General features: G+C 40.1%; 2 protein-coding genes across 7 annotated transcripts in view; one reads left to right on the top strand and one right to left on the bottom strand.

The window, feature by feature from the left end:
• Window positions 1-425: 425 nt before the first annotated feature.
• On the bottom strand, window positions 426-3,654 carry LOC117474727 (fibroblast growth factor 20-like). Its single transcript, XM_034120717.1, has 3 exons — window positions 3,170-3,654; window positions 1,775-1,878; window positions 426-1,637 (listed from the first exon to the last, which is right to left on the bottom strand). Exons 1-3 carry the CDS (start codon window positions 3,486-3,488, stop codon window positions 1,392-1,394), a joined length of 669 nt encoding a protein of 222 aa, XP_033976608.1. The 5' UTR covers window positions 3,489-3,654; the 3' UTR covers window positions 426-1,391.
• A 3,809-nt stretch (window positions 3,655-7,463) lies between these two features.
• The window catches only part of micu3a (mitochondrial calcium uptake family, member 3a), a 29,452-nt gene continuing 18,812 nt past the window's right edge, over window positions 7,464-18,103 (top strand). For 2 of the 6 annotated variants that reach the window (XM_034120767.1, XM_034120769.1), the window contains exons 1-4: window positions 7,464-7,970; window positions 11,871-12,018; window positions 13,337-13,368; window positions 14,953-15,031. In XM_034120767.1, the coding sequence (XP_033976658.1) occupies window positions 7,707-7,970; window positions 11,871-12,018; window positions 13,337-13,368; window positions 14,953-15,031 (523 nt within the window). In that variant the 5' untranslated portion in view covers window positions 7,464-7,706. The remainder of the gene's footprint in view (window positions 7,971-11,870; window positions 12,019-13,336; window positions 13,369-14,952; window positions 15,032-18,103) is intronic. The other 4 variants (XM_034120772.1, XM_034120770.1, XM_034120771.1 and 1 more) reach the window with 3 other exon arrangements.

Here is an 18,103-nt window from a genome sequence, read left to right as displayed (position 1 = left end):
TAAAGCTGATGATATGTACTGATATTTTCACTTTGCATTGACAATATTGGATTTGTCGATCTTTGAAATAATATGAATCAAAATGTTGATACCCATAACGGTTACCAGGCAAGGAGGGGCTGACGAAAGAGTTGCATTTTGGGAATTATCGAACTTGGATCCAGTGTTTTCAATGCTTAACTAAGTTTATCTCTGTCACTGCTGCATCAACTTAGACAATTCTCAAAATGTTGAGTTATATTTGACACCTACTTTTAGGTGACGGACTTGTTTCTCCAACGAAATCTCCAGATTTTCAGACAAGGAGATAAAGTTAACCCAATAACAACAAATAAGTAAAAACTCTCTCATGGCTTGTTATTGATATCTTTTTTTTATTTAATCTCATACCTGTAAAAATATATTCTCAAAATAAATAAATATATGAAATAAATATACTGTATGTCCTAGGAAACAAAAACTCATAAATAAGAATACAATCTGTCCACAGGTTCATAAAGGCGTCTTCGTCGGTCCCGTGCTCGGTTTGGCTGCAGTCGGTGGGAGAACCACAGATTTCCTTCACTGGGTTCTAGCATGAGTCTCTAGAGTTCTAACAGGACACGCAGTATTCCGGCACAAGACACCACAGAAGAAGTCCTTATAAAACTCCATTGGATCTGTCCTTCTTCTGTTGTTCCTCATGCACTTTGTAGAAAAGTCATATTTTCTGAGCAGCATCACTCTTTGGAGTAGTTTCAAGGTGAATCCATCTCAAAAGTCAGTCTGGTAAAGATGATTCCCCGAGCTCTCAGACCTGTTTCCTACAACAGACATGGCTAATTTCTAGTGCATAAAACTACCTTTTTGTGTAAACCAGCCACACAGTGGAATAAGCATTTTTATAAATCATTCATTTAGCAGCCACAGTAGTGTTTCGAATAAAAATAACTGAAAACTGTGAAACTGACAAGACTCACCAGCCACAGCATTTAAAAGCTAGTAGCAGCCATTTGTGAGTCTCGCCTATTAGTTCACTCACTTTTTTCCTCTTGAACATGCAATTTGGACTAGCAGGTAGATTTTAATTAGCGGAAAATCAACAAAATCCATAAATCATCTGTTTGGCTACCCAGGCTTCTGCATAGGCCGATAAAGGGGAAAAATTAGGGGCTCAAGTTTTCAGTCATGGGGCCTTCACGTCTTCCATAGAAGATCCCATAATGCTCAGTCAAGCTCCCTGACTAGTTTCCTTCCTCCAAACCATTGGATGGGGGTCTTGAATTGGGAGCACTTTTTATGATCCCATTTTGTCCTGATCAACAAGATCTTCCCTTCAAGAGGGGATAAGGATTATGTGCACTTGGGTTGCTTCTCAGCTCAGACAGAGTCATGATAATGCCCCTTCAGTCTCAGCTCTGGCCCAGTATGTCCCTGTACAGCTCTGGTACTCTATCCGGGTCCACGGGTCTCGGGAGGAAGTGAGTGAACCTCTGATGTCGTCTCGACCTCGTTCCATCCCGTGACGTCCCATCTTTGTTGAGAGCAACAAAGTAAAATGCACCTTTTTCTCCATGCCGGTATATGTTTGATGCGTAGGTGTTGTACCAGTTTTCTTCAAATTGCTCCTTAAAGATGGATTCCGCAGAGATCTTTTCCTGCACAAAGAAAGAAAGGCAAAAATTAGTTTAGTGATGCAAAATATTCCACCTTCTGGCCGTGAGATTGGTTGGAAATTGATATAGTGATTATGGATGTGTGTGTTCAGTGTGTAGTCAACAATGTGTGTACTCACCGATCCATACAGTTCTCCCTTATTGTTCATGGCCAGGTAGAGTCCACTGTCCACTCCTCGGATGCTAACCAGTCCAACAGCTAGACTGATGAACTCCAAAATGCCTGCACACATTACATTACATTCACTTGTCAGAAATGTTGCATTTTCAAAATGGCATACAATAAGCATATTCATTCTTATTAACATATCTGATATCACACATAAGCATACATTTTAAATATTAGGTACATTATAAAATAAGTCCTGAGAAGGTTGCAAAATATCCTAATACTGTGTTTTTCTGACATAATTGAGGTAAGCCAATGGAGAATGTCCGAAGAAGCATCGACTATGAGACTAAAAGTGACTTTCACTCAATACAAAGAAAAGTACAGTACATATTACTATCCACACCAGCTGACTCTGTAGAGCAAGGCTGGGTGTCTGGAATGGCCTCTGGCATTAAGCAACTTCCAAGTCTCAAATGGAATAAATCAAGTGCCAGGAGTGCTACGGCCTGCAGCACCAAGAGAAATATCTTCCAGTTCTACTTTTGATCTGCTGTAAACTGCAGATGTCTTTCTCTATAAGCTGGTAAAAGTAAAAGAAAATCGTCTAATCTATCTCAAAGAGGAAAAACATTAAATACTCAAAGCAATGTATACCATCTGGTAAGCTCATTCATCTTGTTGTATATGTGATAAATAATAAGTCAATTGTTTGAGTTATGGAGAATAGGAATATGGGTGTAGACTTTTTTGAACTCCTTTTCTTACAAAAGTAATATATATTCACATTGTTTATTTATATTGTTTTTAAGAATTAGTATATTAAGAATCAACTATATGTTTGATTTTTATTTTATTGTTATGTTATACTTATTTTGTTATATGTTCTTAATAAACTAAATAAAACTAAAAATCGAATAAATCTTTATGCCTTATAACATCTACTGTTAGATTACAGTTAGGTGTTAGAGCAGCAGCTGCCATCACAGTGGGCTACTTCATATCCCATTAGCATTGATCATATAACCTGTGTGGCGGAAGTATGGATATTATAATGGTATGAATAGTTTTAAATTAACAATCAGTTTAACATTACACTGAACTGTGTGTGTGTGTGTGTGTGTGTGTGTGTGTGTGTGTGTGTGTGTGTGTGTGTGTGTGTGTGTGTGTGTGTGTGTGTGTGTGTGTGTGTGTGTGTGTGTGTGTGTGTGTGTGTGTGTGTGTGTGTGTGTGTGTGTGTGTGTGTGTGTGTGTCTGTCTGTCTGTTCCAGGACCTCCACCGTACCTGTCATTCTATTCTACAATAATGCCTATAGCAAGCAGAAATTCTTCAATACACTATTAGGCGTACTACTCATAATCATAATTACAATGAATATAGGATTATTTTTGAAGTGGTGTTTACCGAATGTGCTGTGGTCCTTCCTGGTGCCCTGCACGGTGCCGTCGGGCCGGATCTCCAGGTGGAAGCCGGTCCTGCAGTAGAGCTGACGCCGCCTCAGAATCCCCTTCAGATAACTGAGGTCGGCCAGGCTCCGGGACAGCCTCTCTGCGGACACCAGGTGGTCATGCTGCTGCCCCAGTCCGGTCACCGAGTTGTAGTCCACCGCCCCGGCTGGGGTGAGAACGAAATGAGAGCCAACGGGAGCCGGAGCTGCACCCGCGGGGCCAAAGCTGTCCAGAAATCCGTTGGCGAAGCTCCCCACCTCCGCCGCTGCCCCCATCACAGATAAGACCGCCGATCCGGGTTTACAGCACAGGAGATCCAATTGATGAGCGGTGAGCCTCGGTACGAACCAGCGAGCGAGGGTCAGTCCGTGAAAAGGAGAAAAATAAAAGTTGGACGTGCGGGAGGAGAAAATCCCGAGTGAGTGCACGTTTTTGGCGCAGTCACCAGCACCTGTAATTAGATTGTCATCTAATTAAGATTAAACTCCAGCGTTATCTTGACGTATGCAGGTATCCCCGGTTGCAGCAGCCCGTGTCCCTCTTCTCCTCTCTCCTTCTGCTATTTATCCCCCTCTCTCAAATCCTCTGCCTCTCTCTCCTCCTCACCTCGGGATACTCCCCTTTGCTCCAGAGCACTTGAGGGTTTTCCTCTCTCTCTCTCTCTCTCTCTCTCTCTCTCTCTCTCTCTCTCTCTCTCTCTCTCTCTCTCTCTCTCTCTCTCTCTCTCTCTCTCTCTCTCTGTCTCTCTCTTTCTCTCTCTCTCTCTCTCTCTCTTTCTCTCTCTCTCTCTTTACTCCAGCCTTTTATTTCTGCGGTACCCCTGCCTGCACTCTCACACTGCACTCCAACGCACTACTCCCTATGGATATTCACCCCGAGTTGCCTTTTTATGCAAATGCAACCGATCTCCTCCCTTTATGGCTCATATCTGTTTCCCGTTTGATACCCCTATCTGCATCCCTCAGCTCATCGTTCTGCTGTCTCACCTTTGATGTTCAGTTTCAGTGCAGAGAGCGCAGGGACTTGGAGAGGAAATTAAAAACTACTCAAATAAATTAGCAATGCAGGGTTTTCCCCTTTCGTTTTCCCTGCAGCAAGACGAGTGCTTCACTGAAGCTCATAGACGTAATATTGCTCATGGGCACTTCAGCAGTTGCACATTTAACAGTGTTTGTGTGAGTGTGCGTGTGTGAAATGGACATAGAGAGAGTGTGTCAAACAGCATGAAAGTGATATTTCCATTACCCTAAACGCTTTACAACTCCACGCCCCCGTTTCGAAATGACTCAGGTGCAGCGGGAGAGACAGACAGAGGAAAGCCCCCATTTGCGTAATTTTCGCACTCTACTGTTGATTTATTGCCCCCGTTTTATGTAACCCAGTCGCACGTTTACAGCGCCCGCACAGACACAAACACAGACACACAATCGTACACATGATCCCACACACACACCTGTGCAAACGACATCACTTGACTGTCAATCCTTTCATTGATCTTTCCACTGGGCTTTGAACAGCGCAGGAGCCCATAGCCTTAATTGTGGTCTTAAAAAGACGAATCAAAGACACTGAGGCTTCAAAGTGCAGGGATCTTGTAAGGGGATCAGGCAATAACAACCAGAAGAGGGGAATATACCTGTTTGAACTGCAAGCTCAGATAATACCCCGACACTTGACACTTGAAGGGCTTCAGAAGCTGATAATTCTTTATGTAAATGTGCAGTTATAAACATCTGTTTTATTAATCAAACGTTTGGTCGTATTGCGTCGGCCATATATTTAACGAAACAACTGCCGTCAGGTATTGGTCACGTTCTGCCAAAATAAAAATAAAACGAACTCATTGCAGACCAAAGATTTTAATTTCAATAATGCTTCATTTGCAGAAAAAATTATATTAGGCCTATTGCCTACATGTATGCACATTTACATGGAGTATTTTGTTTTAGACCAAAATGTTAAGCCAATAGATTAATGGTTGACCTGTAGCCTTAAGAAAATATTAAACCTGACCTCCTTTCTTCATTCATGCCATATCATTTGTTCAGATCTGTGTTGCTTGGGGTGCATGTTTAATTTAAGACTGAGGTTTATCCAAGCAGTGGCACAAGGGCCATGTTCGAGCCTTTATGGCATTGATTTTAGCAGCTATGGAGACACGCGCTCGCGCACACGAACGCACGCGAGTGCACAGCTGCCCCCTCCCTTGGGAGTTGTGTTGATAAATGAGTTGAAGGTGCCGAGGTGTTTTTGTGCGCGCGTGTGGTCGCTACGCAGGTCATTTTGTATTAGTGTCGATTTGTCCAGCAAAGCATGACAGGGAGACAGAGGTGGGACAATTGCATGCGCTTTTAATCTTATAAGTTATTCTTATACTGTCGTGCTTGTCTATACATACATTACATTAGTGTTGTGTACAACAGTGTATAAGGCAGACAAACAGTGTTTGCGCGTGGCATGCGTACCTACTCCTCCCTCTTTCCCTCGCTTCATTATTATTTATGACTAGTAAAAAAAATGAACTTTTTTTTTTAAAGGGGACACGATCGATCGGTATCGCCTCCAGGCTGATCAGATCCTGATGTATTGGATATCGACCTGGCCACAATGAAGATGTCAACTGCAATGCCACATTTCCACACACAAGGTGCAAGTAAACAGTTCCCATGGTCACGGTTTGCTTTAAAATAAATGTTATGTTGGTTTACTGTTTGTAGGACTGAGAGTGAAGCCCACTGTAGCCAAAGCAGTCAATGGAGAGGAGGAGGAGGCCCCTAGGGTTATACCCCCATCACCCACCCACACACACATACACACAAAAATAAATTACAACCTAATCGAATGCCTGGATAATGGAATAACTAAATAAGTAGCCTAGAGGTTATTAATGTAAGTGGTTCCCAAACATTAGTCTAGGGAACTCCAGGGGTCCCCATTTAAAGCAAGATTGAAAAGTCCCCTATGAAAATGTAGACTTGTTTAATTCCATCACTATTTATGTATGTCACTTAGAAATAGGCATAAACTCAGATTATTTTTCTCTCAACATTTAGATAGGTCTCATTCAAATATAAATCAACCACAACAATGAATGTTTTACCTTTATTGGACAAACTGGTTGGCTATCGGGATACAAAACATAGTGTGCTATTGCTTGGGGCAATGTAAATACTTGAATTGAGAGATGTTATGCAACAGTCAATATTAAACACCTGGCGGACCACCTTAAATTACATGTCAAACTTGTGGGCATTTAACATCCAAGGATTTTTTTGTACAGCTATTATGTTTTAAATTTGCATGAATTATTTAGCATTTCCATCTCTAGGATAACAAATTAGGTGAGTATTATTAGTCACCGTGATCGGCAAAAACTTGTTTGGATTGTGATATTAAAGGGACAAATTAAGGGCTTATTAGCTATATTAAACCCCTTCAAGAGTTATATCAAGCGGTTTTGATAGTCATTGTTTGATCTGTTTTCAACTTTTGGCTAAATGGAGCTCATAGGAGTGATCCTCGGTGCTTCATGTGAGAACAGGTGATAGGAACATCTATTAGACTTCTCGCCTTTATTCTCTCAGCATCAAAGGTAAAGGAAAAGCCCCATCAGGTTAACATAAGTCTAACATGTAAAGACTTAAATGAAGAGTTCATCTTTGATATCTGTTTGATATCTTCTCTCCATTGGCTGCTTTGATCTTAAACTTCCCACTAGAAATGTGATACCCCACTAACCCTCAATGGAAAGTGCAGAGTGACAAATGTATATATCATTGGTCACTTAGAAATTCCCCTGTGTAAACCAAGATGTTTTTCAAGTTTGTTCCAAGATTTAGAGTTAGGGTTATATTTGAGCTCTAGTTCTTTTTTTTCAAAATGTTTGGGTACTTTATACTTCTACTTTCGCACGTTTGATGAGTATCTATGTTTTACTCCAATACATTTATCTGACAACCATACACATGTTGTTTTGCTGATTAAGAATTTACACAACACATTGATTTAGAACATACTTATAATCAGAATCAGAATACCTTTATTAGTCTAACAGAGTAGCCTTAACAGCGCTGCTATTGATAACAGGACTGTAAAATATGATATAAAGTTCATGAATTAGGGTAGCCCCCACTTTGAGATTTGATGTGTCAACTGTAAAGTAGGCCTATTTTAATATCAGTTTTGTTTTAATGAATGTATAGTCCAGTCTCATGTCATTTTCTTAGTTAAATTCAATGTAATCTTAGTATATTGACTACACTGTTTATCTACGACTGAATCTTGTTTATCATTGATCGCGGTTTAAATTTAATCACCCACTCTCATTCAGTGAAGCATCAAATCCTCCCGAGGGACTAAGCTCTCAGCCTCAGCATCAACAGAGTGCCCGCACATCTCGCGATGAAAGGCGATACTTTGTGCTGCCTGCAAAGTTGTATCACAGCAGCAGCACAGCGACAGCAGCAGCAGCAGCAGCAGCAACAACAGCAGCAATGGCCGCTTTCCGCAGAGTGGCAGCACTGGCCGGTAAGCTAAACCTCAGGACGGCGGCGAGAACCGAGCTCCTCGGCGGTCAGACGGCCAGTGGAGGAAGGACACGGAAATGTCTGGCTGTCGGGATGTGTCTCGCAACGGGAGGTGCCGTGGCGGTTTACTTTTACAACGATACGTGGAGCGGCAGAGGCAGGAAGAGGATGGGGAGTCACGAAAACAACGGTCTGCTGCCGTTCATCCCGACCGTTATTGCCAAGGAGAAGGTAGGAGGCCGATATTTTGTACGGAAACAGCAGGCTTTAGAGACACGTAGACAGGAAAGTCAGTGGCAGGAAACGTGTTGACTTCAGTGTTGACATAGGGGGCCTCGGTGTGAAGGGCTGTGGGGTAAAAACGACAGACCACTGAGAGAGAAGGCAGAGAGCTTCACATCTTCTTCAGACCAAAGTCGGCTCAGTGAGACGAGCCTACTTGTTTTTTGAAGTCATAGTTTTTCCTCTCGGACGGATAAACGGAGTCATGTGTTCCCACGCCCAGTGGAAACAGCTCGCTCACTGTTTTGGCTGCAGGATGATTTGCGCGCGCATATGTGGAAATGTCGCTCTCCAGTTGAGCTGGTGCTGAATGACAACACGGTGGGGATGTTACTCTCAGTGAGGCAACATCTTGCATTCAAGGCCAATGGTGTAAAATAACTAAGTACATTTACTGTACTTAAGTACAATTTCAGAATTGTACTGTTTTGCTACTTTGTACTTCTACCCGACTACAATTCAGAGGTTAATAGTGTACTTTTACTCCACTACACACACACATACACAAAACACCTTTAAAGGACTTTACGGTAGTTACACCTGGAGTAACATTCACAATCTACCCTGCAGTATACTGTACAAAGTCATTCAAACTAGCTGCACCTATTCCAGCTTCAATAACACTTTAATGCATCAGTAATTATAATCAAAACATATCTTATATTATTCTGAAATGGGCCAATCTGCATAGCGAATACTTTTACTTTTGGTACTTTAAGTATTCCACATGTTAAAAACAACACAGTACAAGTTACAGTTTTTAATGTATTACTCAGAGCAGTAAAATCAACCAAAAGTAAAACAATAAATACATACAATTAATCATTACGGAGAAGGGAGCTACTCAGAAGTTATACTCTTATATATATAGTATTTTTTTTTATAATTATTGACGCCTAAACATGTAAAAAGTTCTTACATTTTGCAGCTGGAATAATTTTTTAACTACTTTCTGTATGTTCGGCATTCATAAGATGATGATTTTTCCTGAATTAACGTTAGTGGTAAACTTACTTTATACCACTTTCAGTGCCATTATATTATCATTAGCGAAAATCTGAAAACAATTAGTTGGTGAAAGAATGTGGGCTTTAGACTGATGGTTGGACAAAACAATACAAACAATAAAAGAAGTACCTTCAGTTTTGGAAAACTACTTTTGGAAACTTTTACTATTTCCTAACATTTTATTAGGCCAAACAATTAGTGAAGCAAATAGTCAGCAGCCTTGATTGATGAGGAAATGTGTTTGTTGCAGCGCTTTTCCAGATATCTCTAAATCTTTATACTACTTTAATGCATGTACGCTTGATATGCCTGTATTCACAGTATGTATACATGTATGCATTCTTAAACAGAAATATATGCATGCACTTGCTTGACATAAGAACATGCATATAAGCATGCATACCTACATTTTACATATTGTCTGCAGTGTAGCATGTTCAGAAATGTTGTTCATTTTGTATTTTTTGAGAGTATTTTCACTATAAATGTAGGTTTAATAAGGAAGCCTACATCTTCTGCCTACATATATATTTACTGTTGTCTTTTTTGAGATTTGCTATGTTTTGACTTAGGATGGACAAGGGTACATTTCCGTTTTTAAAGACGGTTAAAGATGATATTTTCAAATTGTTATAACTAAGATAATATAAAGGGGTGCATTATATTTACTTGTTTATTCTCCATAACTTAATGATAACCATCTTGTTTGCGTTCCCTCAGTGAAGTACATCATTCCCCACTGAACTGACAAATAGCTTCCTAAAGTTACCAGGGAATCCACTAGTAGTTCATAAATGTCACAAACCAGAGACAACAGAATACTCATCATAAAGAGAACACATTGTCGTCAATATTTACATCCATAATTAAAAAAGACCACTGACTTAATCCTGACTCCAGCTGTTAGGAAGATAACCCGGAGTATGTATTTGATATACAAATTAGCTGCTTTATGATCAGTCTGGTGTCATGATCAAGATTTTTTGGGACCAATCCTGATCAAGTATTTTCATGTTTTGTGTATGAAGGCTGTGAGACTAGGTTTGATCTTCTAAACAGCCTGGGATAACATAGTTTCCTGCCTATAAGAGGAACAGTAAGGATGCCTGACTAAGGAACATGTTGGCTTGACCAAACTTATCTTAGACCTCAGAAAATAATTGGTCTGAATTCTGAATTACTATCATACAGAGTGACTTGATGTCTGGTTGGATGATTGGGAAACTTGAGAATCACATAAGGAGACAATGGTTCCACCAGAGTGGTTCTCAGCGTTTGGGCGCTGCTGGGTTCAGATGGACAACGGACCACTTGGGAATGTTTTGCCAGCTTTGCGCTAGAAGAACTCCTAACATAGGTAAAGGAACGCCAATCAGCTTGAATAATGTAAGTTTCAGAGGTACAGAGTCTGTATTTTCCTGAAGGAAAGCCAGTAAAGCAGGCAATCAAGAGACACGTAGCATAGGGCTGCACGATATGTCCAAAATCTTCTATCGCTATATAAATGTATCACATCATATATATCACGATGAAACATATTTTGGGTGACTCTTGGGTAAATAGATAGAAATCATCAAATCAGACTTGTTGTATGACAACAGAGAAAACTGCTACTTTATAACCCTCTTTGTATTTGTATGATTCCAAAAGAAGCTGAAAAACATTGAGATTTTAACACCTCAGACGTAAGAACTGGTTCATATATGCTGGCACCTTAGCCAGATAGATTGTACTTTAATATGACTAAATTAACAAAAAAATGAAGAGATGGACTTAAATCTGCAGATGGAGAACACTGAGGGGAAAACACCTGGAGCATCTGCTTTGCAGTTAGGAGAACAAGGCTTGGTGACAGGTTTAGTTGTGGCTACATATCATTATAACCACGCAAGAACACGGTGTACCTCACTGAATGTCATTTCAAATCACTGCCATTTAAATATATTTTTCCCGAGGAGCTCACATTACTTTTCACATCATGTCGTGCCGCTTGGCATGTGAACCGAGCTGCCTTTGCAGAACTTTATAAACTTCATTCATTAGTGAGAGTCAAAGCCATGGGCGCCTGTGCTTTTACACTTGATTACAGTGCATTCCTATGAAGCCGAGAGCTCATCTCCTATTCACGCCTTCAAAAGCCCCCTCGGTGAAGGCAGCATCAAAGCTTTATGAATGAATCTGTGTGCTCATTAGCATGTTAGCTGCGCTGAGCAGGAACCTCAGTGCGCTGGGCCCTGCGGCCAAACAGGTTTACATTTGGAAACCTCTCTGCTAATTACACCGCTTCATGCAGCACAATCTGTGGGAGCTGCTCTCCTACTCTGCAGCTAATCAAGTTGAAGCCCTGGCTCCTCGCAGAGAGAGAGAGAGGGAGAGATGCTAATCAAGTAGAAAGTAGTGACAAAGTATTTGTGTGTGTATGTGTGTTCGTGCGCCCCTTTTTCCTGTTATTGTACTGCGCCAGAGGTGCAAGTTGAAAAGTTGATGCCAAGAATAGATGGATCTCCTCATTAAAGAAATTCAAAAGCAGTGAAGAGGCACGGACACTTTAGATTCTGCTGTCTGTGCGTTCCCTCTTATTAGATGGGGAAGCCTGCTGGTATAATACTTAAAGTACATTATGACATGTACCTTTGGTAATGCCTATACTTTAACATCACTCACTATGATTTATTGTAAGTAATGTAAAATGCACTCATTTGATTGTTTTGTGTCCTTCTGTTAACTGTTATTTTGTTCTGATTATGCATTCTCTTTTGATTCTTTAAAAAATAAATATTTTCTTAATATTTGATTTAATAGATTCATATTTTGCTCTGCGTTTTGTTTTTATGTCTGCAGGCACGTCCGTTTGACTTTGAGGAAGGAGACGTGTACATGTCGTCCCATGAGCATCGCTTCCGCATGTTCAGCTCTGTGGAGTACGATGGGCAGCTTTACATGACTCCTCAGAACTTCATCGAGTCGGTCACCATGAGCGAACCCAAAAGTATGTTTCACTCACTCACAAATACACTTTTTCACCCCGTTTAACACTCTACATGGGACATAATAATGTGGGTTTCTATCCACCTAGAGTAGATTATTGTAGCTTTTATATATTGTGTAGAGACCTTGCTTTCATGGTCCAAAGTGTTTTTGAACTTTACATTTTTTTTTTGCTTTGAGGGAAACTACATTCTCTAGTATGAGCCATTTCAGTTTAACGCAGCCATACAGGTTTTTTCATGAAATTTGAACTGTGTCTAGATTTGAATGATTACACTTACACGTGACATCATTTATTATACAATACAGACCTATTTCAGAAACTCACAATTCTACTGAACATAACTGGGCGAGTTGGATCCTAAAGTTATATTTCTTTATTTTCCTTTTTGGTACACAAGCATTTTTGTATCAAAATCAAAAATAATAATGTGTTTTTAGTTTGCTGATGGACACATCTGATCTAAAATGTATCTCCCAATATGGATGCTAGTGCCAGGTGTAAAATAGATCATCTTTTACAGAAAGTTTTAAAACCCTTTAGTTGGTTTAAACACGTCATTGCTGTTTCTGTCAGCCTGCTGCCAGTCCTAACAGATTAGCCCTGGCCAGCCAGCCTCAAAGCAGATGGCTTTACAGCTAATGTTTAGTCTGAGGTTAATGTTAGTCACACACACACACACACCGACTCCCACAGACACACTCACACACACTCTACTTGTCCACATTCCATTTGCTCATATTGGCTCTTTCTCCAGTAAATATCTAAACCAGACACTTAACTTATTTTTTTACTTTGTGACAACTGCTTTAAAAATGCCCTCACAAGTTGAGATTATCAAAACCAAAACTTCCAAAAGAGCTACCATTCCTTCCTTCAGCGCGCATGTGATTGTATTGCGTGCAAACTGTGCACCTGTATGTGTGTGTTTACATCCAGCCAGGCTCACTGACATACGATACAGCCGCACATACCCTCTCAGCAGCCGACATCCTCTAATGCCCCCTTTGAAGTTGAATTAGATGAACTTTGTTGTATAAAACAGAACAAAAGTAGTATGTGCTTTTACGGGGACATTCCACGTACTACAAAGACAAGCACGGGGCACTTTAGACGGTACAAATGGGCCTGTGATGATGACAGTGTATATACAGTGAGTGTGTCTGTGCCTGTTGGTGTGTGTGTGTGTGTTGTGACTGTACCGGGCACATTAAGACCCATTTCTAGATCATACAGATGCTATCTAACCAAGCCCACCCAAACTCTCTTCTCCTCTTTCCCTTCTTCTTCTCTCCTCTTTTGTCTCGTTCCCTGGCAGACAAGAGGCCCTGGAGGTCCCTGGCCAAACAGGTGGGACACACACTCCTGATGCTTGTTCCTGCTGCTGCTGCATGTTACATCTGTTGCACACTGCAGTCAAAATACAGATTTTGCCAGGATTGTTTCAGAGACAGAATCTGTTAGCATTTATGCATGATTGCACATCGTTATTGGTTTCATTGTCGCATTATGCAAGGATATAAAAACATGTGAAGGAAGATTTTAGCGGCCACCAAATGTAAACAATATATGTCCTATATATACTATATACTGGTCACTTATGTGGGTAAGAGTTAGACTATGAAAAGCAGTCCAGGTGTTTAAAGAGTGATATATAGCGGCTGCAGAAAGTATCCTGACCCCTTCACCTTTGAACATTTGAATCTGTGTTACATTTTCCACTACAATTTAACATAACAAATGTACATGGAAAAATAGTCATATGTAAATATAGCAATTGTTCCATTCAATTGGCATCAATCAGGTGACTTCTGTAATGCAATTGTATTAACATCAGTTGGACAAACCATAGTTAACTTGTTAATAACTGACTTGTTAAAGGTAGGGTAGGTAAGTTTGAGAAACCGGCTCGAGATCGCTAGAATTTGAAAATACACAACCGGAGAAAATCTGCCACTTCCTTACAGAGCCCCTCCTCCAACACACACGAACGCGCACATGACCAATGAGGGCTCGAGATAAGTTTGTGCACAGATGGAAGGCTGACAGGCAGGTAGGCCATCCAGTTATCTTAGCCGGGCCGGCTAAAATGATTGGTCGTACTTTTTACAGTACTACGGCTTCCACAGATGACATTTTTTTATGGATTTTTTGTCAAAGCACTTAAGATATTCATTGCTATCGGGATGTTAAGAGCATTCCATGGAATATAACAAAAAGTGTATCTCGAGCCGGTTTCTCAAACTTACCTACCCTACCTTTAATTATATGTTTCTAGAAATATTGTATATTGTAGAACTACAGGACATAATTTTCTTTTACCAGGTTAAAAGCCCAATACAATCTTAAAGGTACCCTGTGTTTGGTTATGTTTGTGTCTATTACAGTATGAGGCACAACAAATGTGTTTAATTTGTTTCCTTGCTCAAAAATCATTGTTAGATTGTTTTTTTAACATTGACCCGCAGTCTACTTTCCCCCCGTCTTCTCTGAGCCTTACAACTACCAGTTGTTTATCAGTGGAAAGCGTTTCTTGCAAACATTATACATTTGCATTTCTGCTCTCTGCAGTAGGCACCAATATGTATCGTGTTACCCACGGGGTCATTCTAGTAGAGCACGAGATACAAGCAAAACAGGAACCTGCTGATCAAACATTGCTCCATTGTTCTACCAGTGACCTATTTACATCCAATTAATGTTGGCAGCTCATGTTTTCAAAAATATGAAAGAGAAAACACAATTTTTAAATCTGAAAAAAACAACTTTTCTTGTTTTCACATTCTTTGTTACTTTTTCACTTGATTGTTTTATTGTGAATCCTTGCATGATAGCCACTGTCTCTGTCAATGCAAATGTCATTGTTTGAAGCTTGAAGGTGTAGGTTTTGAGTTAATATATATATATGTGAGTTTGTTTTTGTGCATTTGTCAGGAGCTGGAGAAGACTTTGGTAGAAACTCCCCCAGTATGGAGAGGATCCTCCAAACTGTTCCGCAACCTGAGAGAACGAGGTAAGAGAGAGTACACACACACACACACACACACACACACACACACACACACACACACACACACACACACACACACACACACACACACACACACACACACTTAAATAACACTGTTGGATTTGCTATCAGAGAGGTCAGATAATAACAAGGTCAGTAAATGTCTATGTATTAGGTTGTGGAGTTTTGTCGCTATTATAGTTACTATTGCATTATAAATATACACATTATACTGATTTTGCTATAACTTATATATACAGGTCAAATATTGCCTTTTGTCAGTAAGAAACATTTGTATAAATGGTACACCATTTTCTGTAGATTTTCATGAATACCAGGGCTTACCTGCCGATGTGTGACTAAAGTGTGTGTGTGTGTGTGTGTGTGTGTGTGTGTGTGTGTGTGTGTGTGTGTGTGTGTGTGTGTGTGTGTGTGTGTGTGTGTGTGTGTGTGTGTGTGTGTGTGTGTGTGTGTGTGTGTGTGTGTGTGTGTGTGTGTGTGTGTGTGTGTGTGTGTGTGTGTGTGTGTGTGTCACTGTAGGTGTCTCTAATCCGGGGTTGAAACCATGCTGTCCTTCCTTACAGCCAAACAACCTGCTGAAAAATCTAAAAATAAATCTCCTCTCTTTTTCTCCTCTTGTTCTCTTCTCTTCATTGAATATGGAAACAGAGTAATTAAACAGCACCAAAGACAGAGAGAGGGAGAGATCTAATTTAAGTATTTGATTTAGGAGTGTGTAAAAGAGGAATCATACAGTCCGGGAGTGAGTCCCCATAGTGATAATTACACACACACACACGGAGATCCTAAATATAACATACCCTATCTTCATCTACCGTGATAATGTTTTACACCATGCAACTAATGGGTTGTGAGTGTGTTCTACATTTAGACTTCAGGGACCAATAACCAGAAGCATTGCCCTCGTCCTTTTCTTAAGAACAGAAAACTGGAGAAAAAGCAGAAATGAAAAAGGAGATGCGAGAGGAAGTAAGGACAGCAGGGAATAGAAAATTGACAAGAAAGACACATGCAGAGCAGGGAGTGAACATGTATATAAAGATGACACTCTCAAGTCTTAAGGGTCTAATTATTATTTTTTAGAGGTAAATTAACTTAACACTAAGATAACTAGAAAAGCCTTTATTTCAAATGTTTAGGTCGTTGTTGGCTCCCGTCTTCAGCACTGTATCCGTTTTAATGTCCTGAATCTTAAATTGAGACGCTTTTAGCTCACCAACATCTCGCAGTTGTTTCACTCCAGTCTTTTGCTTCTTGTCTCTGTACATTCATAAAGAAGATTCATAAAAATATATTATACGATACGATACGATATACTTTATTGTCCCCGTAAGGAAATTTGTTCTGGACTCCGTCCTGCAGTTCCGCATACATGTACATATACAAACATAGTGGACATTAAGAGACATACACATATCATCAGTCATACACCGTTTGAACAAACACAATACACAGACGCTGACAATGGCGACCTATTGCACAACCCTCATGGCCAACATTTAAAAAGTACATTTCATTACATTTGACTACATTTCATTTCATGTGAATGTTAAGAAGCTTAATCGACATAGGTAGGAATGAGTGCTTATAGCGGTTCAGCCTGCTCTTGGGAACCCTGAATCCTCTACCAGAAGGTAGGAGCTGAAATTCTGGGTGGAGTATGTGGGTCGGATCAGACACAATTTGTTTTGCCTGTCTGATAATGGACTGCTCGTATACGTTTTGGAGAGATGGGTGTTTTTTAACCCCCATCATTTTCATAGCAGTCTACATATTGTAGTGGCTTGTCTTTTTGTGACCACTGGTCAAATTTGGCATCACAAAACTTGTGATGGGTAGTTGAGTTAAAAAGCTTGAAGATGGGTGTGGAATAAGACTGTTACCAAAGGTACCATTTCCAACCTTAGAGGCTCAGTAAGATAAGTGTGGATGATGACTATAGGCTAATATTCAGTTTGTGCTGCCTGTCGTTGTCTTGATGGCTGGTTTCTCACTTTTCTCTCTTAAAAACCTGCAACTCCTCATACATACTCCCAACCCTAAAAGCCTGCTTCCTGTATTTATTATGCCACCTTTTAAAAATCCAGTAGTGACAGGTAGGAAATAAATGAAATAAACATTAATTTTAAGAAATGTTTAAAACATGTTTTAAGGTGGCATGAGTGAAATAAGTGATATTTGAAGGAAGAAAGATGCCAAGTATTTTACACAGTTGTTTGAGATTGGTTAGTGTCAACTGAAAACACTTATATAATTTCTAATAGGATTTTGCCTCAGGTTCCCTTTAGCTTACTGACACGTATTTCTTAGACTCAAAAAATGACACTTCATTGCTGAAAACACTTTTCAAAATTGTATTCAAAGTACGCACATACAGATGGAAAAATGGCATACACAGTTATGCACTACATTTTAGAGTCCATGTGAATATTTCAGATTTTCCTCGTGCATCTTGACTGTGTCTCTTCCCATAATGGTTGGAGTGCCTCAGCCTCTGTCTGCCACTCCAGCATTTTGTTCTCCACAGGGAACCAGCCTGCTGTTTCATGCACCACATTGTTGCTTTGGGGGTAAAGCAGTGACTGGCTCTGCATCACTGGAGCCTGGAGGGGATAGGGATTTGGGAAGCCACATACTCTTTTCTCATACAAATATATATATGTAGGTTATACGAATATAACCTACACATCTGTATACAAGGTGAAATACAGGAATGTAGCTTGGAAAAATAACTGGTTTTCTCCTGGTTTTACACTGTATAAGACATTGCATCCCGAAACCAATTTTAAAATAATAATAAAATAAAAGGACACTGCTTGTTTGAAGTCTAAGGACTTCCCAGATACCGACAAAACCAAATAGTGTTGAGAATCAGCTGATCCCAGTCAACAGATAAGCTTGTGAAAGTTTTTGAATATAAACAAGACTGTTGCTTAATCACACAATGCGAAGAGGATAGCTGAGATCATTGAATGATTTTTTGAGAGGCTGGCCTCCAACTCTTAACACAAATGTTCCTTACTGATGAAAAGAGTACATATTTATACCACACAC

This window comes from Trematomus bernacchii, unplaced genomic scaffold (genome assembly GCF_902827165.1).
Source record: "Trematomus bernacchii unplaced genomic scaffold, fTreBer1.1, whole genome shotgun sequence".
NCBI classification, from domain to species: Eukaryota; Metazoa; Chordata; class Actinopteri; order Perciformes; family Nototheniidae; genus Trematomus; species Trematomus bernacchii.
Note: the sequence above shows the minus strand (reverse complement) of the source record. Positions and strands in the feature narration are given on the sequence as shown.